We start from the raw sequence: 26159 nt of genomic DNA, 5'->3' as shown, positions 1-26159 counted from the left end.
ATGCGGGGAAACAAAAAAAGAAAAAAAAAAAGTTCTTATTATGGCACAGTAGAAACGAATCCAACTAGGAACCATGAGGTTTCAGGTTCGACCCCTGGCCTCGCTCAGTGGGTGTTGCCATGAGCTGTGGTGTAGGTCACAGATGCGGCTTGGATCCTGCATCGGTGTTGTTGCTGTTCCTCTGGCATAGGCTGGCAGCTGTAGCTCCGATTAGACCCCTAGCCTGGGAAGCTCCATATGCCGTGGGTGCAGCCCCAAAATGCAAAAAAAAAAAAAGGAAAAGAAAAGGAAATGTGGGGAAACACCATAGAATGGTGACTCTGAGCTGGTGAAGAGTTGAACAACTCAAAATGACTCCCAGTGCTCTTTGATTGTCAGTAAATATTTATTGAGACCAGACTCTACCCAGGTCCCCCCTCCCCAGTTTAAAGAAGAGAAATGCATGCTTTTGGCCCTCAGGGAACTTTTCCTTGAGTTTGGTGAAGTCATTCACAAGTGTAAAATACAGATAGTGATTGTCAATCAGCAGAAAGGGGAGTTTGGCAGGCTGGGATGGGGGTCGCCCAATGAACCCCCTGGTGATGGATGCTGATATGCCCATCCCCAGGCCTGCCCTTAACACTCATATGGCACCTGTGCACCTGGCTAGATGCTCTAAGATGCTGGGGGAGGATGCAAGAGGGGCTCCATCTCTTTTTGACAACATTAGAAGAATTAAACCTGGGTCAGGTGTGGAAGACTGGCTTCTCTGCTTCTAGAAAATTGCTAGGATCTGTGAGTAGGCAGATAGGGGCCCTGGCAGCATATAGTTTATTTAATAGCAATTCGAGAGGTTTTGCAGGGTCAGGTGGCCCCTGCCACCTCTCTGCATAGCCCTGCTTTGTAAATTCAGGAGTAGCCCAGAGCCTGGCTCCTAAATGGTGAGGCAGAAGGTAGGAGCTCCTAGCTGGTAAATGAGCCTTCCCCAACCCCTGACAGTGCTGGAGGATTTGGGGAAATCTTTGTCAAGTTTGACCCTCAGTGGTGTCCCAAAGGAACCTTTCCCTCTATAGCTGGCCCTGCAAGAAAACTCATGGGACCTTTGCCCTTTCTGCCACAAGAGCACTTTACTTCAGGAATAGAGAACATTTTTCTTTCACCACAAAACTATCCAATCGGTTTCCAAGAACAATGATCATCTTTCCTGGAAACTTTTATTGGCAGCCCTTATCACTGAATCTCTCACGGCAAAACCAAAGAGCCAAATCACAGATTTGTATTTACTTCTTTTAAGTCAAGTGCCATTGTCTGTTCATTTTCCCTCTTGTGTCTTTGTAATTGAAATGAACTGTGTGTGATGTGGGGAGCAGAACTTGGTCTCTAAGGCTTCTGCCTCCTTTGTCAGTGCAGATAGGTTCTTTTTCAGATGCACAGGCTTCTGAATGTTAATCGACTCTAGATAATGATACATCTCGTTGCATATTAATTGCTGAGAGTTAGAAATAATGCATAATCGCTATGTTTCAAGGTTGCAAGTGTACAGCACTGAGAACCGGGGTTTGTTATGAGCTTTTGGAAAAATCCATTGTTAGTGGGCATTTTTAAATTCCTGTCACTGTGTGTTATAGAATTCCTGACAAATGTGTTATAGAATGAAAACCATCTCAAACAACATACAGTCTTGTGTTCTGCATGTGTGCACCAATACTCACACCTCCCAAGGAATAAAATTTTGAAGCTATTCATCTCTTCAGTTGGGGTATGTGGGGGTAACAGCAAGGCCATATGAATCCATTATATGTTACCTACCTCACAGTTTCCTGAACAGCATGCTTTGTACCTTATTTTTCTACAAACCATTGCTCAGTGGGTGGTAAGGTGTCAGCTGAAAGCCAAAACAGGAAAGTTTAAAAAAAAAAATTTTTTTTTTATTCCCGATTCAATCAGTCCCTCGTGGCTGTGTGACTGGTAGCTTTTTCCATTTTGAATAATCATATTTCAGGGTATTCTGTTCTCAGTTGAGAGCAGACTGTTCTAAAACACCCGAGTGCAGTGTTCCTTGGTTCTCCAAGGAGGCATGTGATACTGAGGACACACGTGGACCAAATGATTTGACAGGATAAATTGTTCTGGGAGGGACAGCTGGGGGTTAGCAGGGACCATAACAAATGCATTTTATGTTTCTCTCTGGGAGTCACAACTCTGCCAGGCTTGACTGCTCAAAATCATTGTTCTTAGAAACCGACCGAGCAGCTAGAGGAGAGGGTCCATATTCTCCTCCTGCAGACCTGGTGCACCTGGTTAGATGTCCTTGTAGGTTTTACTAAGCAGCTGAATGTGGGATCCCTCATCCCAGCCTAGTCTCCAGTCAGATGGCAGACCCAGCTGTCAGCTTTGTTTGCCTGCGACATGTTTGATCATTTCAGATTCAGCTGGAACACGCTGTCCTTCCTTTGGGACATGAGATTAAGATCTGTGCATCCTTTTCCATCTCTGTACTTCTTTTCCTCTTCTGGGAAGCTAAGATAATGCAGAGCTTCAAGGGATGACAGGTGGATGAGAGAGAGGATACGTCAGTGGGTCTGTGTGGTCCTTTCTGGAAGCCAAAGGTGACCTTTTATTTTGGGGAGAAATTCTATCTTGCACCTCTGACATGGCTTGAACACCAAGAATTCCCATCATTGCCTGATTTCAGATATTATTGGGATCAGGCAAGATTGGAGACCAGCTCTTCTAGCCCATAATTCAGCAGTGTGGGGTGGAATGGGAGGAGTTCAATGTGGGTCTCAAGATGCTTGGGTTCCCTCTCCCCATTCAGGTTCTTATCTTGGGATTTCATGGCTGATGTTTTTTACCACTCGGACACAGCCTTGAATCCTGCCAAACCACTCCCAGTTTTGCTCTATGCAGCCAGAGCTTGACTAAACAGTGATAAAACTGCAGGAAGAAAGGGAAGGCAAGAATGTGGCCTCATAGCAGCCCGAGCCCCCAGTGGCCAGAGCATGTCATTGGTGAGATTGTGGCAGTGACATGGAGTACCAGTTTTGTTGAGGCCCATGGCAAAACCCAGTGCTGCAGGGAATGAATGAGGGCAGGAGAGCAGACTGGGGGGGGTGGGGGGGATCTCACCTCTCCTTGGTCATCTGAATTTGAAGGCAATAATTTGATATTTATAGGGAACAATTTATGGGGCAGGCTTATACCAAGCACAACACACCCGTGATCTCATGTCAGCTTCCCAACAACCCTGTGAGGGAATAGGAGAGTCACCACCACCACCCCCACTTCACAGGGCATGATACCGATCCTGTGGAGGTTACATTGTTGGCCCAAGGTCATAGGATATTGGGATCATAGGGCATTGTCCTCTAAGGAGAAAGGTTGACTCATATTTGATCCTTAGACCCTTTGCAAAGAATCAGTACATTTTGGGGGCAAGAGTGATAAGAAGTTTGTCACTTGCAGCAGAGGCTTTCTGCTCACTTTTTTTTTTTTTTTTTCCTTTTGCTTTTTTAGGGCAGCACTCACGACATATGGAAGTTTCCAGACTAGTAGTCTAATCGGAGCTACAGCTACGGCCTATGGCAGCCACAGCAACACAGGATCCAAGCCACATCTGCGACCTACGCCACAGCTCATGGCAACACCAGATCCTTAACCCACTGAGTGAGTCCATGTATCGAACCCACATCCTCATGGATATTAGTCAGATTTGTTTCTGCTATGGCACAACGGGCACTCCCTCTGCTCATTATTAAACCCTGGAGAAACCTCAGCAAATGTCCTTAAAGTACCCTTGAGGTCTGTGCATACCATTTCCCAAACCCTGAAGCAGAGGTAGAACCCCTAGTACATTCTTCTCTCCTTCCACCTCCAACACAGCCCACAGGGAAGCCAGGGGATCCACCCCCACCCCCCCTGCCGTTTTGGTTTTTTTTTTTTTGTCTTTTGTCTTTTTAGGGCCAAACCCAAGGCATATGGAGGTTCCCAGGCTAGGGGTCTAATTGAAGCTATAGCTGCCAGCCTATACCACAGCAACGCAGGATCCAAGCCACATCTGCGACCTACACCACACCTCAGGGCAACACTGGATCCTTAACCCACTGAGCAAGGCCAGGGATCGAACCCACAACCTCATGGTTCCTAGTTGGATTCATTTCCACTGTGCCATGGCAGGAACTCCGGGGATTCCTTTTACAGAGACCAAAAAGTGCAGAATTTATATTCCATCCAAGGGTTTCCATGAAGTCAATAGGAAATGACTGACTGAAACCCCAGAACCACAGAGCCCTTCCTCTGGGCCTGTGGCTGTGATTATGTCACCACTGCCACCTCTGGGTGCCTTGTCAGCACCCGCCCCCCCCCCACCCCCCAGTGGGGCTGTGTGGTCCTGACCCCATTTTCTAGACTTGAGGGTAAGTGTAGCATAGTAGGCACATTTCTTCTGTGGCATTCTTCTGAAAAAGTCATAACCTGACTCTAATCATGAGGAAACATCTTCTGGGCCCAAGGCTGGCCTTCCTGTAAGGGCCACAGAGGCACGAGTAGGCCAGCAGTTCTCTCTCTTTTCCGGGAGGTAAAACTCCTAACATGCTTTGGCTCTGAGGACCTGGACCTTTCTGCCATGACAGAGTGAGAGCTTTGCTTGATGGACAAAAGGCAGATGTGGAGCCAGGGACTGCAGAGAGAGCTGAAAATTTGGCTTCCTCTTTCTCTGAAGGTCTGCAGTGCCATGTCTGGGCCTGACCAAAATGAGTTTCAGGCGATGGGCTGGCATTTGCTAAAAGGAACTTATCGGGGTGAGGGTGTGCATTTCTCCTTCTGCCCAAGGTTAAGTAATAGTAACATCCTGTGTAAGAGAACTTGAATGTGGTTTTCTACTCAACTCCAATATTTTAGGGCTATTTATTAGATATGTTTAATCGTGGGCCAATTTAACCAGTAGCAGACTAATAAAATAACAAATTTGGGCTTGCTGCCAGGACAAATGTTGACTTACCCTTATAATGTTGACTGAAAGAAAAACTTTGAAAGTAATTGAGGAGTGAAACTTTAGCCAAAAATACAGTGTCTGAAACAGTGGTTCTGTTTTATTTTACTGGCACTGCTAAGAGATTTTGTTCTCTAGGCTGCTGCCCACTTCAGCTCTCAGAGAGTCCGATGTTTTACTAAATTATTTTCTAAGGTTGGTTTTTTTTCTTTTTTCAGCCCATAAACTATCATTCAGCAAAAATGAATATCCCTATAGCAGAGAAGAACAGGCTACTTTTCCAATGTGAGGGGCAAACATTCAATGATAATGAGAGGAATAAAGGTAATAATTTGCTCGAGGTCTTCCCTCAGAAACAAAAACTGTATGCCAGGAACGTTTGCCCTCTCAGAATTTGTAGTAAAATTAATTGCTCCTCCAGAGTATACTCGATGGAATCTATCTAGCTTGCCTCCCACTCACTTTTCTTTCATTTTGCCATCCAGTTTATACAAACATTAGAGAGCTATAGGATTTTGCCAGCATGTGTTTTGGACTTGAAGGAAGCAGCAGAGGCCTGGAGGAAGTGAAGCCAGGATGACCATAGAAATTGGCATAAAGTGTGGTTTCTTTCTCTTCTCATTTTTGATTTGCATTGATGGAAACTGTATTTGGGGCCAGAACTGAGCATACTTTCAGAGGCTCATGCCAGTGTTGTCTGAGCGCAGTCAGATGCCCCGCCCAATGCTTCCACCTTAACCAAGGCTCCCCTAAAAGCTACTACCTGACAGGCTGACCTTGGCCAGAGGGCATAGGTGCTGCCTGGGCTTTTGATGCTAACTGACTGAAGCAAAGACAGACTGGATATACAGAGAATAATCTCCCCAAACTTCATGTGTTCAGTTTTACCACCCCAAGAGTCAATGGTTTAATTTGTGGGTTTACCCAGACCATCTTTTGATGTCTCTGCCATCTGCTTTTTAGCATTTCCATTAGGAGAGGCTGGAGAAATTGTCGGATCTTCAACACAGCAATCCAGCAGTCTTTCTGCAGCGTGGGTGTAAGATTGAACTAACTCAGAGTGTTGTGGATTTTATTATTCCAGGCTCCCCTTAATCCAGAGTAGCAAAAATACAAAGAAAACAAAGCCCCCAAAAGCTTTTTTTTTTTTTTTTTTTTGCCTTTTAAAGAAGAAAATTGGGATGTTTTCCTTATGGCATCTGATACAGAAAGAGTTCAAAAGGAAGTCTAATTTTCCTTGGATGCACAGTGCAAGGCAACAAACTTGCAGCTGGAGAAAAGAAATGCCAGGGTGTGGCCTTGGCCTTTGAGATTAGCCTGGAGGGAAGGTATCAGGGATTCCTCTGGAGCTGTTCCTGGTGTTTTGTCAAAGTCCACAAAGCCTGTGGTCCCTTGGTTGAAATCACTGATAAGCATCTCTAGGGGAAAATTACAGTTCTGCATTTTAAGACCTTTTGCTCACCTTGTGGGTTAGAAAGGAATAATTCTGAAACACATTTGGCCTAATCAATGAAGCCAGGTTTCCGTTGGAATTTGGGCCTCATTATTTGTCTTTTAAGTTCTGGTAACAAATGACACCAAGTCCATTAGCTCTGTGCCAGGGAAAAGAAAACAACCCAAAAAAAAAATTTTTTTTTTCAATGGAAATTTTGGAGTTAGAAACCATTATTTCATTATTATCCTTTTCTTTTTCCAAAATAAGATGAAAAGTCACTTTCAGGATCCAGAGACACTCCCCTTCTTGTTCCTCCAGCCCAACACCTCTTGCTCACACAGCTCTATGATGATCTTCGGTCTTCGAGTTGCTACTTCTGTGTCCTGCATGCCCCTGTGGTCCTCTGTCCCCTGCCTACTCACCACCTCACCCACCCTACTCGTTGCCCACTTCAGGCAAGGCTGACTCTTGAGTTGCTCTGCCTGGATCGACCTTTTGGTGCTCCCTGTTCAGCCAGGAGTCATTCCCCCAAAGGTGACACCTGTACACTTCAGCGAAGCCCACTTTGCCCATGCTGGGTAAACACTTGCAGAATTGAATTTCAAAGGATACACATGGTCACAAAGTATCTCTTCCATTTTGTGTTTTAATTACAAAGAGAGTAGTAGTAACTTTACAATGGAGACATCCAGCAGATACCTCCTGTAGGGCTACTGTAAGTACCACAAGCAGGGAGGATTAGAACAAGGGAAATTATTTCTTACTCTTCTGTAGACTAGAAATCAAAAATCGAGGTGTCTGTAGGGCCATGCTCCCTCCGAAACCTGTAGGAGATTTTTTGCTTGCCTCTTTCTAGTTTCTGGTGTCTGCTGTCAATCTTTGGTGTTCTTTGGTTTGTTAATGCCTCACTCTAATCTCTGCTTCCATCATCACATGGTGTTGTCCCTGTATGTCTCTAAATTTCCCTTTTAATAAGGACACCAGTGATTGGATTTAGGGTCCACTCCAGTCTGTTATGATCTTATTCTAGCTTGATTACATCTGTCAAGATCCAATCTCCAGATAAGCTCACTTTCACAGGTTTAGGGGTAGAACTTCAATATATCTTTTTGTGGGGGATAGACATCAACTCATTGTACCACCTTAGCCAATTGGTCAAGGTTAACCTCACCAGTAATAAGATACTGTGACATCATGTACCCTCGATATGGTGTACCAAGAAAGGCACATCACTTCTGTTGTATTATAGCCAAAAATGCATAATCTGAATCTAATCATGAGAAAACATCAAACATCTAAATTGAGAGATAACTGAGCAGTATTCTTCAAAAGTGTCAATGTCACCGAAGACTGAGAAACTGGCACAGATTGGAGGAAATAGCAATATGACAATAAAATACAATGTGGGGGCAGTTTCCATTGTTTGAGGTTGTGGGTTTGATCCCTGGCCTCACTCAGCAGATTAAGGATCCAGTGTTGCCATGAGCTGTGGTGTAGGTCACAGATGTGGCTCAGATCTGGTGTTGCTGTGGTGTAAACTGGCGGCTGTAGCTTCGATTATACCCCTAGCCTGGGAACCTCCATATGCCGCAGGTGTGGCTCTAAAAAGCAAAAAATAAACAAACAAGTGATGTGGAGGAGTTCCCATCATGGCTCAGCAGTAACAAACCCAACTAGTGTCCACAAGGGTGCGGGTTTGATCCCTGGCCTCGCTCGGTGGGTTAAGGATCTGGCGTTGCTGTGGCTGTAGTGTAGGCCAGCAGCTGGAGTTCTAATCTGACCCCCCTGCCTGGAAACTTCCAAATGCTACAGCTGTGGCCCTTAAAAAAAAAAAAAAAAAAAAAACACAATAATACATTGTGGGTTTCTAGATTAGAACCTGAAAGAGAAAATGGAATGTTAGTGGGAAAATTGGTGAAATCCCAATAACTTTTTAAGAGTTTAATTTGTAATGTTGTAGAAATGTTAATATCTTAGTTTTGATAAGGGGCCCATGGTTATGTAAGATGTTAACATTAGGGCTAGTATGGCAGAAAGTGCATGGGAACAGAGTACTACTTTTACAATTCTTCTGTAAATTAAAATTATTTCAAAAACAATCTTTTTATGGAAGAGAATGCATACATTGAATGATTAGATAAATTCACCTGTTCTTAGAAGCTAAGAGGAAGAGAAATGATTTTAGTAAAAACATACCAGTCTGTGAGTCCTACCTTAGGTGCCATTAATTGATAGCTTGCTTTTTACAAAGCCTGTGCTATGCACTCATCCTCATTACTTGTTGAGCAGAATAGTTATCTGTTGGGCGGAACAGTGTGGCAGAGGCTTCTGGTCCATATATGGTCCACATCTTTCCTCTGTCACCTGAGATATGTGACCTGTGTAAGTACTTATGCGCATTGAACCTCAGCTTACTCATCTGTAAATAGATGTAATATTAGGATGTTCTGCAGATGCCATGAGCAAATCCACATAAAGCTCTTAGCCCAGTGCCTGACACAGATTTTAAATTGCCAATAAATGTTAGTGCTCACTCACAGAATTCTCACTACTGCGTTATGAGGATTATTTCCCCATTTCTCAGTTGAAGAAACTGGTAACTTGCCCAATATCACCCACCTAGTAAGTATGAGAGCCAGACTAAGATACATAGACAGATATTATATTTACATATATATATATATGATATGTATATATGTAGTATGTATTTTAGATAGATAGATAGATAGATATAAAATTCTCAAGCATTTAGTTAGATAAACAGTAACTGGGAAGGAGAGTCTGCAGGAATTCTCTGAGGGGCAAGATTTAAAGTAAGCTGTCAGATCCCTGCAAAGGAGAAGAGTATCGCCTTTGAAAGGAGTTGGGGGGAGGAGTAACCTGAAAGGGTAGGAAGGCCTTGGCAGTTGGAGGTGTCAAAGGAAGTGAGAACACAAGAATATTTGTGGAGACTTAGAAGTTTTGAAGGGTGAGAATCTTGGACACAAGCTGTGAAACAGTAAGAACTGCCCTTTGGCCCAAAGGAAGCGGGTGGTTGAGACAAATGCAGAGTAATGAGCAGGAGTGAGGCTCTGGCAAGGAGAGGGAGTTCTCAGCGTACTTAGTAGAAGATGGTGCTCTTGTAAGAATGGAAAGAAAAGCTTGGATTTGGGAGGCAGTCGTGGAGAAAGCAAAGCACGCTCACAATTCAAAATGAATACAGTGGAAGTAAAGTCTCTTCTCCGTGGGCAGTGTGACCTTGAATGACTCCTATTTTCTCTCATCACATTGTTTTATGTTGTTGAGTTCAGCTATCAGGATCCTGTTGATGGATTTCATTTTAATGAAAGCAAATGAAAAATCAGTCAGTAGAATAAAACAGATTTCAGGAAGTCTGATAGCCAGGTTGGTGCCTCTCCATGGGGTGTCCTGTCTTTAAGTATTTCAGGGTAGCTCTCTCAGCTTTCAATTTCCCAGCCACACGAACCTTTCCCTCTTCTGGCCTATGTCAGTTGAGAATTATTGAAATTCACTAGTGGGATTTTTTCTCATTTTACTAGGTTTTTTCTAAATGTGTTCAATTCTAGATGACATCTGCCCCTTCACTATCCTTTCTCACCAGGCCCTCTCTAACAACTGAAGTAGAAATCTCAGATGGCACCTGTCTGCCCCAGTTCAGCCTTCGCTAGTATAGTTGCAAAACTGTTTTCTGTCCATCGAAATAAATCTTATTAGGTAGCATTTTTTTTTTTTTTAGGACTGCCTGCACCCACGACATATGGAAGTTCCCAGGCTAGGGAACAGGAGCTGCCCTTTGGCCCCAAAAAAGCAGGTCCCAAGTCAAATAGGAGCTTCAGCTGCCAGCCTACGCCACCGCCACAGCAAAGCGAGATCCAAATCGCATCTGCAACCTACACCACAGCTCATGGTAACTTTAGATCCTTAACCCACTGATCGAGGCCAGGGATTGAACCTGCGTCCTCATGGATACTAGTGGGGTTTGTTACCACTGAGCCACGACAGGAACACCTATTAGGGAGCATTTTGACCATTACCATAGGCAGGACTGCACACTGCATCCCCTGGGAGAGTTTGACAATTACCAGCATATGATCAGTGCCATTCCCTACACATTCCCTTCCCCCAGCCCTGTATGACTTTGAAGCAGATCCCAAGCATCATATCATTTTTATGTCTTTTATTCATATGTATTAATGGTCTTAGGACGTTTATGTTATGCCAGGATGATTTGTTTTGTGGGGAGGGTTGTTTTCTGGGTTCGTTTTTGGTTTTGTTTTTGTTTTGCTTTTTATGGCTGCACCCTTGGCATATGAAGTTCTGAGGCTAGGGGTGGAATTGGAGCTGCAGCTGCTGACCTATGCCACAACCACAGCAACACGGAATCCTGGCCACACCTGAGATCTATACCACAGCTCACAGCAATGCTGGATCCTTAACCCACTGAGCAAGGCCAGGGCTCAAACCTGCATCCTCTTGGATTTTAGTCAGATTCTCAACCCACTGAGCCACAATAGAAGCTCTATGTCAGGATAATTTGTTCAGAAAGTTAAGATAGTAAAATGTGGTAGGATAGGGTTCACTCACATAAAAGGCAAGTCAAACACATCCCCTGCTCCCCAGGGGAGGACCCCACATATGCAGCTTCAGGGAGAAGGTACAAATCTCACCTGTGCTCTCTGGTGGAGCCTGACAACTAAGTGTGCCTGTGGGAGCCTGCCATCCCTGGGAGTGTCATCTTTAGGTATGTCACAGTAGAAAGCTGAAGCTGAGGACTACTGACCCAGGCCATGACCCCTATGAAGCCAGCAGTGATATAGAGCAGTAGTACGACATCTATGGCCCCTGTGCCAAATACAGCCCACTTCCAACAGCCCTCAAACTATTTCAGTGGCATGAAATAGTGTTGCCCTCCCCATCTTAAAATTAGATTTCTACCCCTTATTTTTTGACTCAGTAGTTCTTGGAAGTGAAACTCAGGATCTAAACATTTCAAATGTTACTAGTATAGTCAAGGTGCTGTCAGACACAGTACTTTAGAAATTAATTTTCTAGAATCTGCTACAGTGTCCCCTTCTGCGAAAAATACTCAACTGAAAATTGGATACTCTCCTGAAAAATTCATGTTCCTTTTTTTGATGAAGAGAGAAAGAAAAAAAAAAAAAGCCCTCAAGCCTTTAAGAATGATTCCTATATTTTTTAAGGGTTGAAAAAAGCAAAAGAGTAATATTTTGTGACATCTGAAAATTATATGAAATTTGAATTTTAGTGTCTATGAGCAAAGGTTTAATGGAACATAGCCACATTTCTTTATTTACCTACTGTTTATGACTGATGGCAGAGATGAATAGTCATGACAAAGGCTGGACAGCCCACAAAGCTTAAAATGTTTAACCATCTGGCCCCTTATATAAAGAGTTAGCCGAGCTCTGGAGTAGGGTACGGACTCTGGAGCCAGCCTGTTTAGGTTTAAATCCTGGCCACCTTTTTTTAGTTTTCCCTGTCTTAAAATGAGAATCACAATAGTGGCTACCTTACAGGGATGTTAAGGGTAATAAATTAGTAAATATCTGTAAAACAGAGAGAAATATGAGCTTATCATTATTTAATAATGCTAGAGCATCTCCATCACTCTGAGATTATAACTTCCTCTGTAACATGAAGATGATGAAAGCCTCCTAGGTTACTGGGTGAATGAGATATAACCCCTGGACACACCCCCTGTCACACAGATAAAGCCCTGCATAAAGCTTCCTGGTATTTCTAAACATTTGAAAGACTTTTTTTTTTTTTTTTTTTTTTTTTTTTTTTTTTTTTTTTAAGATTCCATCAACTCATGGGCAAAAGCATTTGCTAGTACAGTTGAGTCTCACCTCTCCCTTGCTCCTTGCCAGGTGTAGAGCATCCAAGAGCAGTGCTGCTCTGCACAGAGCAATAAGTCTTGTGCTCCTGGCTGCATTTCTGGCCCCTCCTTAGCTGTGTTTGTGACTCAGTAAAGACAGAGGCTCAGGGCAGCTACAGACATGATGTGGAAGACCCTTCCACTGCTCCCCCAACCCAACTCTGGTTGCAAAAAATGAATTGCAAGAAGAATGAGTGAAGGGTTCCTGTGTGCTGTGTCTATTAGAATGGAACAACTTTTAAGGAATAAAAAATTGTGCCAGATCATATTGGTATGATAGGCATTTTCTTACATTGCATATAATGTGCTTTGGTTTTTACCTCTTGGTGAAAAGAATGAGGAAAAAATAAACACTGTATCCTCTACGGAAAGAATATTAAAATTTGTTTAATTAAATCTCTCATTAAAAGTAAAGTTTCAGAGTTCCTGTCGTGGCGCAGTGGTTAACGAATCCGACTAGGAACCATGAGGTTGCGGGTTCGGTCCCTGGCCTTGCTCAGTGGGTTAATGATCCAGCGTTGCCGTGAGCTGTGGTGTAGGTTGCAGACGCAGCTCGGATCCCGAGTTGCTATGGCTCCGGCGTAGGCTGGCAGCTACAGCTCCGATTAGACCCCTAGCCTGGGAACCTCCATATGCCGCGGGAGCGGCCCAAGAAATAGCAAAAAGACAAAAAAAAAAAAAAATAATAAATAAATAAATAAATAAAAGTAAAGTTTCATGGAGTGCTTTATTCCCCTTTGTTTGTAACTTAAGCACAAGAGCTATCTGAATGATGGAGTTCCCATCATGGTGCAGTGGAAACAATCCAACTAGGAACTGTGAGGTTGCAGGTTTGATCCCTGGCCTCAATCAGTGGGTTGAGGATCCGGCGTTGCCATGAGCTGTGGTGTAGTTGGCAGACGTGGCTTGGATCTGGCTGCTGTGCCCCTGGCATAGGTCCACAGCTACAGCTGCAATTAGACCCCTAGCCTGGAAACCTCCATATGCCATGGGTGTGGCCCATAAAGACCCCCCCCAAAAAAAGATATCTGAATGAATTCCTCTATGGAAAAAGGGGATCTCTATGCCTTTCTTCATCCTCTCCTTCCCATCTTCCCACCTCTTTTTCTATCCTTCATTTTTCCCCTTTCTTGACTTCTAAAAAGATGAAGAGAAAATATTTGATACAAGTCATTACTCAGTCATGATAAAAATTCACAGCAAACTTTGTGTAGAAGGGAACTTTCTCCACTTGATAAAGGTTGTCTCTTCCATGCTAATGATGAAACCTTCATTAACCCCTTTAGAACTAGAAATTAGACTAGGCAACCCAATGTCTCAGCTTATAATCAGCAATAGACAGGTAGTCCTAGACAGTGCAATAAGACAAGAAAAACAAACAAATTTATAAGATCTGGAAAAGATGCAACAAAACTGTTACTCAGTAAATATTGCCCACATGGAATACTCAATGCATTTTTCATTTTTCTTTTCTTTTTTAACGTCTTTAGTGAGATGACCTCCTGCAATATCTTAAAATTTCATGGTGAGGGTGGTGTTTTCTCATTTTTCTTTTCTTTCTTACTAAAGAGGTTAACTCTTTAGTGAGATGCCCATGCTGTTTTAAATTTCCATGGTGAGTGTGGTATCTGCACTTGAAACGGGACACCTTGTTCCTGGGTTTATCAGTGACCTTGCCCTGCTTAGTCTGGCAGCTGAGTTGTTGGACTAGGAAACTTCTGCAGGTTGTAGTCTGTCCTCTCTCTGTAAAGCCTGAAAGCATCCCTGGTATTGCATTTGCTAGTTCTTAGTAGAGCTATTTAACTAGAATCTGGAAACAGTTTCCCTGAGGGCTCTTTTTAGACAGCAGTAAAATGTAGCTGGAGACATACTGAGTAAATGGAAAAGAAAAATCAAATTAGGCTAAGAATTTTTTTAATCTCCTCTTCTCACTGAAGCCCTCAAGGGGAACACCATAAGTCATACTTTGCTCATGTGGATCAGGCATAAAGCTTCCTCCATAGATTCAGCAACTTGCAAGTGTTCTGGTTTGAAATTGCACCTGCTCACTTTGCTGGATCAAGCACTAAATCACACAGCAATGGTTTCTGTTGCAATTGTTCGTTACTTGGGAATGTCAAATTGCCAGAGAGCAGCCCAGTGTTTACTTCCAAATGGGCAAAGCCTTGGGAAAGGAGTTTTAATTATAATCACACATAGCAGTACTGCACACAACCTGCAGAGGGGCTGACATTTGCAATGTGCATACATCTTGTAGCGATGCAGAAAAACACCCATCTGATTGGGTCATGTAAAATGGGCAGCAAAATCAGCAGAACCTTAGAAAAGATGACACAGCAAGTGGAACAGAGCCCAATCTTCTCTCATCCTGCCAAATGTGCAAGACTCCCTGTCCCTTTTTAAAGCAAGAGAACCCAGTTGGCATTTGCCCTTCAACCTCCCCAGTTTGATACAGAATCTGTGACCCAGCAGCTTTAGCTGTTTTAAAAAACCAGAGACCCAAGAGTCACTGGGCTCTGAGGTTCATGCATGATTGTCTGAGACCAAGTCCTGCTCCCCTAGGAAATCCCCCATCTTCTCACTTGCTGCAATGCAGTTTGTGCCACCCAAGGTAGTATATCACAGCTCTGGCATTTCCAGCTAAAGCAGGAGCCATTTAGAGAAAATTAGGAAATGCTCAAGAGGCTGTGTGTGTGTGTGTGTGTGTGTGTTCAGTATGCCTGCTGGTGGTGCAGCTCTGACGTAAAAAATATTTTAAAAATCCTTCTCTGGGCACAGATATTCAGGAGCCAGGCACTGGAGAGGGAGCATCCTTGAAGGGCACTGTTACCTGGAAGCAGAAGGGCTATTGGATCTTTCTCTTTAGCATTTAAATAATTGTAATGTGATGTCTCTCATGTTGAGAGATTCCTCCTTTGAATTTTGGAACTAAGCCTTCCCAGTGTTCGGAGAGTTTCTTGCTGTCTGCTCAGTTCAGCATGCTAAGAGGCTGGAGAGGTACCCGGCAGCCCAGATTCATTGTCCGTCTTGGAAAAGTATTTGCTTCAAGAAATCATGAAGTCACTCCTGGCCACATTATGGAATTGTTTTGTGCTTTTTAAAAAGTCTTTTAATTTTTCTATTTGAATGCCAGAAAGGTTGAATCTTTTTCAGAGAAGGCTTCTGATTTCTGAAGCTGGCAAGGACATAAAATGACATGAGTGTTTCTCAGCAGAATTCCAAATTCAGGCAAGATTTTTCCAAGCACCTACTATGTTCAGAATACCCTGCAGAGATATTCTGGAGAATCGGAAATTCTGGCTTAACTCTTGAAACTTTGAAAACAATGGCTGAAAAAGAAAGATGAGCATCTTGAGGCTCCCTTTGGAAATGACTGAGTTTCGCCACAACTGTTGGCAAGTTTGGCTTTTCTCTCAAAATTTGGTGTCTTCATGTGCTGTCCAGCGTCTACTGCAGGTCAGATGGAGCTTAGGAAGATAAGGGTAACTGTTCTCTTTGTCTTTGTAAAGTGTTTTGTCTATCATCTCACTCTTTTCCACAGCCTGTTGTTTGTACTTACGTAATTCTTATCTGCAAAGTCATTGGTATGGGTAAGTTTCCCTCACCCATCTGCTTAGATTGGGGTAACTTGCAGATTTGCAGGTATTTTATGTGGAGGTGATTTTCAAAACTTGTGACTGTGTATAGTATAAAAACTGGCTCGTGGCAGGGTTTTCTCTCTGTACATTTTCTTTTTCTGTCTAGTTCTTTATAGGTATTAATATGTGCATTTCAAATATACTGTAGATACAAAGATGCTTTCTTAAAAGCCTAGTAATAGAAGAACTTCTGTAAAAATATGTATATTTTTTAATTTGGTGAACCAGGAAAAGAAAGATTCTCTGTGCTTTAGAAAAACCATTGCATATTAGAAATTTGGAGAGTGGCTCAAGGCAAGGTAGAGAAAAGGTTTTTAAAAAGAGGAAACCAGAAGCATCAAAGGACAACCACCTGACAAGGTCATTGGGTGGGAAAGCTGAGGCAGCTTTTCTCTACAGGAGAGGCTGGGGAGAATGATTCTGCTAACTGGAAGCCTCTGATTTAAAAGCTGGCAGATATATTTAAGGTGAAGGGAAAGGAGAAATCCCTGCCCATTTCCTGCCCCCTCAGAGGCTGCGGCTGTTGACACCCCCCTGCCATTGCTCCTTCCCTGGGTCCTAAGCCAGGTCACCTCCACACAGTGGAGTGGGATGGGGCACTGGTTACCTTCCACAGATCAGTATGCAGCCAGCAGTTCTCAGAGTGGGACATGATTGTATGGTGGAGTTATCTTGTCTTTGCAATTGACCTTGACGTTTTCCTTTTTTTTTTTTTTTTTTTTTTTAACCCTACAGGAACCCAGTAATAAACGAGTCAAACCCCTTTCCAGAGTCACATCGCTAGCAAACCTCATTCCGCCCGTAAAGGCCACGCCGTTAAAGCGCTTCAGCCAAACTCTGCAGGTAAGAAGGCCACGGTGGACTCATGTTTGCAGAAAACCTTGTTATGTGGGAGGAGACATCGGTGCCCTAACCAACCCTCCCCTGGCTTATTTCAATAGAAGAGAGAGCAGGTAAGGGGACTAAAAGGAGGAAAGAGATGTTTTCAAGTTGAAAACGCATCAGGCAGAGTCCTTCAAGGAGTAATAAGGAGTCGTCTCTGTTGGGTCTTTCCTCAGAGTTGTATTTCAGAGTCCTATGCTCCATCCAAATGCACTCTTGTAGGTTTTGTCCTAAAATATCGATGGGCCTCCCAAGGAAACCAGCACATGACGTAAGCTAGAGGGCAGAAGAGCCTGATGGCTTAGACCAGGGTCTGCAAACTACAGCATGTGGGAAAAAATTCAGCCCACTCTGATTTCTTATGGCCCGGGAGCTAAGAATGGTTTTTATTTTTAAAAAATGGAACAAAGGAGGAATGATAGATATTGCATGACCCATGAAGATTATATAAAATTCAAATTTCAGTGTCTGTAACTAAAGTTTTGCTGAAACAGGGCATGCCCAAATGTTGATGTGTTTTCTGTGGTTGGCATTGCACTACAAAGGCAGTCAAGTAATTGTGACAGAGACCATATTGCCCACAATACCAAACAAATTTACTGTTTGGCTCTTTACAGAAAATGTTTGTTGACCCCTGACTGAGAACAAGTGCCCTGGAATAGAAGTATCTCACTTCTGTCCTTGGCTCTGTCACTCAGACTTTGTCCCCTTGGGCAGGTAACTTAACATCTCTAGGTCTTGCTTTTATTCTTTGTGGGTGAATTGGGGGATAATTCCAATAGCTCCTTTATAGAATCATTGCAAAGATTTACAGGATAGTACATTTAAAGGACTTAACATAGTGCGCTGGCCCATACTTAGTCACCACTAACTTCCTAACTAGTTAGCTAAGGTGTAAATATTAGCTACTATAATAATTCTTTGGTTGACAGGTGGTTGTAATTCTTGTTCATAAACTCCTGATAAAGTTTCTTTTAAAGTGAAAATTGAGGAGTTCCCATCATGACTCAGTGGTTAACTAATCCGACTAAGAACCATGAGGTTGTGGGTTCGATCCCTGGCCTTGCTCAGTGGGTTAAGGAGCTGATGTTGCCATGAGCTGTGGCGTAGGTCGCAGACTCGGCTCGCATCTGGTGTTGCTGTGGCTCTGGCGTAGGCCGGCAGCAACAGCTCCGATTTGACCCCTTGCCTGGGAACCTCCATGTGCTGTGGGTGCGGCCCTAGAAAGGACAAAAGACAAAAATAAATAAATAAATAAAGTGGAAATTGAGCTTTGTCCAAGGCCTCAAGCCCAATGTGAAATTCATAAAAATCCTTTCATGGACTGAAGCCCATGAAAGTCATGCCATGAAAAGACTCACCTTATTCAGCTGAGAAGTAGTCTTGAGTCTGCCAGTTTCTTAGTTTCCTGAATACTTTTGCTTAGCAGTATTTTGATCTGATTTTCTGAGTCATTAAGAAAACTATGGACCGGAACCTAAGGCATGTCCCATGCTATGAAATGCTGTTATTTGACAACAGTTTGAAGTCTCCCTCACCCGCGCCTGTCTTTGCTTCTCTACCATTCAGCCAATGTGCCATGACTCTGCACAGACCAAGCTGTTCTCACCACCTTCCTACAGGTGCTGTCCCTCTCCAGTGCTAATCCTCAGCCCTGCCCATTCCTCTGTTAACTCTGCTAGTATTTCTCCCGAAATGAATACCTCATCATCTAATTAGCTAATTAGGTTTGGCTCTGTGCTGGAACCTCTGGGCTGCTTCTTATCCCCTTACCCCCTTTGTGGGGGAAAGGAGGAGAAAAAAAAAAAAATAAGGTCATCTGGGGGAGCCAGATGAAGGGCTTTGAAGCTAGTAAAGAAAAATGTGTTTACCTTCTCTCCCCAGTGACCAGTCCTTCAGCCCTCTGGCCAAGTTCATCACAGGCTTCCCCTGGAAGATTCGTCATTGCCCTAGCCCTGCACATCTGGTCTTTCACTGAGTTCTGCTTTTCGAAGATTCTTTAGCCTGTCTACTGCCATTTTACCCTTTCCTTTCCATCCCAGTGGCTATGGCTTAAGTTCACTGTAGTTATTTCCTCCCTTGGTCACCACCTCCATGGCGATCTCTTTCCAATGTCTCTCCAAGCTCAGTCCCCGCTCTGCCCCAGGAAGGGCTCACTCATTCCACAAGTATTAAGTAGGCCCTCATCATCCACCTGGCTCTACTTCCTGCCCTCATGTTGCTTCCATCCTAGATAGAGTTGCCCTCTGGCAACTTCATGGCCACATCTGGCCCTCACTTGTGTTTTCTTTGGCCGCACATTGTTTTGAGCTAACATTTAGAAATCAAAACAGTCCCTGTAAGAATCTGGACTTCTGACTTCTTTTGAGGAATTGGAAGGCGTAGCAGTTCCTACATGACGCATGAGCTGTAGCTGAGTAGCCAGGCAACTTCCATCTACACATGTCCCCACTTCTCCCAGTTGTCCTCTCAACACCTGGCCCCTTCACTCACTGTCACCGCCTTCCTGACCTGTAGATTCCGTGTTTGCGCTCATGGGTCACAGGAGAGCACCATCTACCCCTCCTCACGCCAGCCCTACCCTGACTGCATATTTCTTTAAGGTTCTCCATTGTCATACCTATAAAAATATTTCCTTTGCCTTCCCAGGCAACCTTTATTTCGTTTCTCCTATTTCTGCCCTATACAGTTCGCACACAGGGAACACACTGCAGGAAATATTTGATCACCTTGCAAACTTGCATTGACCTAGAGAACTGGGATAGAAAGAAATCAAGCCATGTCTGAAATCCAGCAGACTGAGACCAAGCAAAGATGAGAAAGCCAGACCCGAGGGGGAGATCTGACATGTGGAAAATGGTTTCTAAAACCTCAAAAGATTTTTTTTTTGGCAAAATAATTTTTTATTTACTTGTAAAAAATATCACAATAAATAGCTCACTCCAGGTTCTGTTTATTGGACAGAAACAACCTGGCAGAAACAGAATGGTTCTTCTTAATGGTTATGCACATGACCACAGACAGAACTTGAACATGTGCTTATGTTGTGAATGGGGGTCAGCAAATGGAAATACGCCCCTGGGTTGTATGCAGAGTTAGGCAGCCAGGTTTGCAGGATGATCTGCAAACCACAGAGAATACCATTCTTGCCCCCATGTATCTCCCTGTGAGTCACCTTGGCATAGCCAACGCAAGTTCTGCAGAATTATTTCCAGCCTTAGCATCCCAATAATTGCCTCATGACTTTTTGCTTCCTTTCCCAGCTAGAACAGGATAGATGTTACTATAGCCTAAGGAGCAGGGAGGACTGGGGCCAGGGGAGATCCCAAAGGGGTACTCAGTGGGCCAACTTCACATCTTTTCCCATCTTGCCTAGGGTGACCTTAGTGCCCATTCTTAAAGGGGAGAAACAGAAAACAAGGAGTGCAGGGCTGTCCCAAAACTCTTGGCAGTCATTCATTCCTTATCCAGATGTGTATATAATTTTTTTTCTACTTCCCAAAACAACTCATTGCTGTAAGTGAGCCACTTGCTTCTCCGTCACAGTGTCCTTTGTCCCAGGCTCCTGGCACATACATGTCCCTTTGATAGCCAGTTAGGTCTCTCAGGTTGAGTTCCTTTTATCATAGGAAGAGAGATGACTTAGACCCAAACACTATACTTTAATCAATAGTAGAACACTTAGCAGCCCTTCCTCTGGCTTCCTGAGAGGCCAGGGTTAGCCTAGGAGGATATCGGCAGGGCTCGGGGCTGGCAGCCACTTCCAGAAAGGTTAAGAGCCCAGTCACAAATGGGAGTGGTCCTTGCAGCGACAGTTCAGCAAGACACTGCAGGAGTTGTTCTCTGCCAGCTTCCCACATGGTCCCCTGTTGACTGGGGACTCAGACCCCAGCACAAAGGCAGCATTTGTGGAAACTGGAGGGGGAGAGACGCCTGCATGGCTCTCCATCCGCTTCTAACTGGGGAGGTTAGCACTGCTGGTAGACTGTAGCACAGATGTCTAAATCCCTCTGGGCCTATAAATCCCCTCACTGGCCTGCCCACCTCTGGAAGGGGCCAGCATGCACTCCCCACTCCCAAGTGGAGTGAGGAAGGTGAGCTGCCCCCATCACAGCTGTGTGCGGTAGGTGAACTCATTTGGGCTGTGTCCAGGGCGTGCTATGGAGTGCTGTGTGTCTTACACTGGAACTGAGCCCTGCATTCTCTTTGAATGTGAGCTGCATTTCTTTTCCATTATAAAAGTGTATGTTCATTTTGGAAAAATACCGAAAAGAGGAAAGAGAAAGATTCCACTCCCAAACAACCTCTGTTAATGTTTTATAATTTCCTTCCAGTGTTATTCTCGGTCTGTCTACAAAACTTGCATACCCTGAGCCTAATTTGGGGTTACTTGCAGTCTGCCCAGCCTTATCTTTGTATGATCTGTTTACCTTTGATTTAAACCTCCCCCAGGGACTATGGATGATCCATTTCTCTTGCATCTCTATTGGTCTTGGCCTCACATGTTTCCAAGCTATGCCGTTAGGTGTGTAAAATTTCCTCTTTATCATTGTACTTTTCACTAAAATTAAATACCCCTGTTTATTTCTTTTAATGCTTTTTCTCTTGGGTTTCATTTGGGGTTTTTGTTTGGTTTGTTTGCTTTGTATTTTACCTGGTATATTTCAGTCTGTTTGTTTTTTTGCTTTTTAAGGCCACAGCCGTGGCACATGGAGGTTCCCTAGGGGTCGAATTGGAGCTATAGCTGCCGGCCTATACCACAGCAACGCAGGATCCAAGCCACATCTGCGACCTACACCATAGCTCATGGCAACACGGGATCCTTAACCCACTGAGCAAGGTCAGGGATTGAACCCACGTCCTCATGGATCCTAGCTGGGTTCATTAACCACTGAGCCATGAAGTGAACTCATACTTGGTATATTTTGATCATCTCTTAATTTTCACTCTCTCTCATTAAGCTGGATGAGTGTTTTATTATGGCTTAAGGGAAGTGTTATATCACAGTTATCCTTGGAAAATAGGATCTTAATGGACTGAGTATATATTATTCCAACATGATATGATTTATAAAACTGGTCTGCTACTAATGGATATTAAGGCTGTAAATATTTTTATATTATTAAATAGCTCTGTGTTGAATGTTTTCTGATGACATTTGTCCTTTCTTTTAAAGTACCTTCTATCGTGCTTTCTTTCCTCATTATGTTTTAAAAATTCGAAAAATATATAAACACAGAATAAGAAGTAGTCTTTTATCTTGTAATCTTGTAGTTCTTGTGATCTTATAATCCCATCTCCCCATTACCAAAAAAACCTCTATTAACACTTTTGTATATACTCAGGCAATCTTTTTTTTACTGTATACCTACATGCATATAAAAACAAAATCATAATCATACTATTTTTTAACTTGCCTTTGAACAATACAAAGTAACCATACAGTATGAGAACACATTTTCATGTCATTAAATATTTTTCAAGATCCAAATTCTTAGTGGGTTCATATAGTGTTTTGTCAAAAAGATGTTTATTTAATCACCCTTCTATTGCTGAGCATTTAAATTGTTTGTATTTTTCCACTATTATGGATAATTGCTTTAAACACCCTAATCACAAATCTTTATATGTGTCTTTATTTCTTCTTTCCTTAGAGTATTCCCAGAAGTGGAATTCTAGTCAAAGGGCGTAAACAGTAAAGGTGTCTAATATCGCTGGTGTTAGGCCTCTGTTCTTGATATGAATCTGTCTTGGACAAAATTGCTTCTCCGTGTTCTCACATCCTAATTCTAAACTCATGGTCATATTCCTCCCTCTCTTTGAGCAGGAGTGGAAGGATTTGTGTTGGGCCTAGAATAGCTCAGATAAGATGAAGATAAAGGGGAAAAGGGCATTTGGGGTTTGAGGAAGGAGTGTGGAAAGACTGATGCCATCCAGGTCTGAGAAGTAAGTAGGAAGAGTCCCCAAGCATATGGGCTTAATCTCCATGGGGTGGCAACCATGATTTTCTGCTCTAAGGACATCAAACATCACCCCTTTGTCCAAGGTCATATACTTTCTATAACTGATAAAAGTCTTTGGTCCTAATTTATTTGAGCTCAAGGGGTAGGAGTGTGGGGATGTGTTGGGGTGTGTGTTGGAGGAAGTAACCAGAAACCATACTGCCTGCTTGGAAGGTAAGGATGTAACTGAGGAGTGACCTGTATTCCACATCAAAAGGAACTCCTGACTTTCTGCTCTTCTTTACTATTCCTGGAATCATAGTTAGACCATTGTAATAGTGTGCTATTGTAATTTAAAGCTTGTCATTTTAAATGTAGTACTGACATCTTTCATTAGTTGAGTATTTACAAGGAGCCAAGTTCTATGCAAGGTTCTTTGTGTTCCTGGCCTCACTGACAACTCTGCAGAGTAGGATTCATCTGCACATTATAGGTTGAAAAATGTGCCTAGTGTCACACAGCCGGTCATGCTGGAACTAGGATTCTATAGAATTCACAGTGCCTCTCTGGTGGTAGGCTTTTGCAAAAAATCAGTTTGGTCATTACAAAGGCTGCAGTTTGCCAGGATCTAAAAATAATGGCCAGATTTCAGTCTGAAGCATCCCACCTCGATGCTGTTCTTTGCTCTTTGTTTGCCTGTGTGGTAGTGAGAGTCATCATTTCCATTTCAGCTTGTGGAATTTTTTTACCATGAACATTATCACGCAAAAGCTATTTTATGGTGCCCAGTGAGGATGGTTGGGTTGCTTCCCCAAGCCTCTGGAAGGCTTCCTAATTTTTGGCTGATACTAAGCAATACACTGACACTGTACAATATTGCCTCCATTCCTAAAACAAATATTTTCTTCATCTTGTCATTCATTTCTACTCCAGATTTCCCCCACAGCTATAGAAAACTTTGTCCTTGTACTAGTCCTTTCAGGTTTGACATTTATTGATTGTCAATTGATCAAGTGCCATTTTACCATATTTTTAATGCACGTTAATCTAAACCAATTCTATATGTGATTTTATGTTTATAGCACCATGTCTTTTTTTTTTTTTTTTTTCCCCTGTCTTCTTAGGGCCACACACACGGCATATGGAGGTTCCTAGGCTAGGGCTCTAATCAGAGCTAGCTAGGGAGTTCCCATTGTGGTGCAGCGGAAATGAATCCAACTAGGAACCATGAGGTTGCGGGTTCGATCCCTGGCCTCGCTCAGTGTTAAGGATCCGGCTTTGCCATGAGCTGCAGTGTAGGTCAAGACACAGCTCGGATCTGGCATTGCTGTGGCTTGTGGTGTAGGCTGGCGGCAACAGCTCCGATTAGACCCCTAGCCTGGGAACCTCCATATGCCTCGAGTGCCACCCTAAAAGGTGGGGGGGAAAAAAAGCTGTAGCTGCTGGCCTACACCTACGCCATGGCAAGCCAGATCTGAGCCACGTCTGCAACCTATACCCACACAGCTCATGGCAACACCAGATCCTTAACCCACTTAACCTACTGAGCAAGGCCAGGGATTGAACCTGTGTTCTCATGGATACTAATCAGATTCATTTCCACTGAACCGTGACGGGAGCTCCCTTTAGCACCACTTCTAACTCAGTGCTCATGGTTTTACACAGTTGTCTACTCATTTTGTTTTTTCTTTTTTAAAATCTTTATTATGGAAAAATCTATTAAATACGTAAATGTTGGGAGTTCCCGTCGTGGCGCAGTGGTTAACGAATCCAACAAGGAACCATGAGGTTGCGGGTTCGATCCCTGCCCTTGCTCAGTGGGTTAAAGGATCCAGCGTTGCCCTGAGCTGTGGTGTAGGTTGCAGACACGGCTCGGATCCCGTGTTGCTGTGGCTCTGGCATAGGCTGGTGGCTATAGTTCCGATTCGACCCCTAGCCTGGGAACCTTCATATGCCGCAGGAAGCAGCCCTAGAAAAGGCAAAAAGACAATAAATAAATAAATAAATAATTGCAAAGAAGTATGAAAATAAAAATCATTCATAGTCCCACCATTCAGGGGTAAACCCTATTATCATTTTGTATTTAAATAGGGACCTTTCTTCTCTTCCTTAACTCTGCATTTGAGACTTTCTTATTATCATTAAGCTTTTCTCAAAAAGAATGTTTTTCCCAGTTTTATTGAGGTATAATTATATACAGCAATGTATAAGTTTAAAGTACGCAGCATAATGACTTGATTTACAGGTGTCGTGAAATGGTTACCACAATGAGTTAACATTCATCATCGCATATAGCTACAAAAAGAAAAAAGTGTTTTCTGAAAAAGAATGCTTCACAGATTTCATGTCATCCTTCACAGGGCCATGCTCATCTCTGTATGGCTCCAATTTTAGTATGTGCTTCCAAAGTGAGCGCAAAAGAATGCTTTTAACTGTATAATATTCCACTTTATGGTTGCACTGTAATTTATTTATTTTTTTATTACTCAAATGAATTTATCACATGTATATGCACTATAATTTATTGAACTCATCCCTGTTGTTGGGCATTTAGGCTGTTTCTAGATCTTTTGCCTTTATAAACAACACTGCTACTCATAAATGAAGACATATATAAACAAGTACTGATGGTAGCAGTGTTGTCGATGGTATAACAACAATAAGAAGTTAACACCCATTTCCTACTGATCATGTCACTTGGCTAAGCCCTTGATATACTCTGTCTTGTCTAATCCTCACTACAACATTGTGACCTGCTTATTACTATGCCCCTTTTTGGGTAAAGAAAGTGAGACCCAAAGAGATTTCCAAGATCCCTCAGCCATTTAGGTGACTTGAAGCCATGGTTTTACCCCAAAGCCTGTGTTCTCAGCCCATGTTTTGGAGTTTTGGAGCTGAAAGACGGGACTCAGTTTTCTTCCACTTAGCTTGTGCCAGTCACTTAGTCTTCTGGCACTTGGATTTCTCATCTATTAAAAGGGGGCAAGAGGTCCTGTTGTGGCTTATCGGTAATGAATCCAACTAGTATCCATGAGCACACGGGTTTGACCCCTGGCCTTGCTCAGTGGGTTAAGGATCCAGCATTGCCGTGAGCTGTGGCATAGGTTGCAGACATAGCTCGGAGCTTGCATTGCTATGGCTGTGGCATAGGCCACCAGCTGCAGCTCCAATTTGACCCCTAGCCTAGGAACTTCTGTATGCTGTGGATGCAGCCCTAAAAAGACAAAAAGAAAAAAGGGGGGGAGAGCAAAACCTGAGAACTTGTCCAATGCCTCTGTCAGGATTAGAGAGAGGGTCAGGTGTGCTAAAGTGTTAGCTGGAAATTGTTATTTCTCAACTTAGGTTAATTTCTCTCATCAAGCTTTACAAGAGAGACTCCTCCAGGATGCTATTT

At 43.2% G+C, this 26159-nt stretch overlaps 1 protein-coding gene and 1 pseudogene across 16 annotated transcripts in view; one reads left to right on the top strand and one right to left on the bottom strand.

The window, feature by feature from the left end:
- Positions 1-26159, top strand: part of ARHGEF3 (Rho guanine nucleotide exchange factor 3) — a 343125-nt gene that overhangs the window by 280843 nt on the left and 36123 nt on the right. For 15 of the 16 annotated variants that reach the window (XR_014823385.1, XM_021068992.2, XM_084988719.1 and 12 more), the window contains one exon: positions 16677-16784. Coding sequence is in view for 10 of the 16 variants with exons in the window: in XM_021068992.2 (XP_020924651.1) it covers positions 16677-16784 (108 nt within the window). In the remaining 6 variants the exon portion in view is untranslated. Of the gene's footprint in view, positions 1-15077; positions 15760-16676; positions 16785-26159 lie in introns of those variants that run through there. The other variant, XM_084988717.1, reaches the window with a different exon arrangement.
- LOC146397352 (U6 spliceosomal RNA) lies at positions 25087-25179 on the bottom strand (annotated as a pseudogene).

The sequence above is a fragment of the Sus scrofa genome, chromosome 13, assembly GCF_054392235.1.
Source record: "Sus scrofa isolate SSC_HxYL_T2T_F1_AM1 chromosome 13, Sscrofa_HxYL_maternal_Yorkshire_Landrace_v2.0, whole genome shotgun sequence".
NCBI lineage: Eukaryota > Metazoa > Chordata > Mammalia > Artiodactyla > Suidae > Sus > Sus scrofa.
Note: the sequence above shows the minus strand (reverse complement) of the source record. Positions and strands in the feature narration are given on the sequence as shown.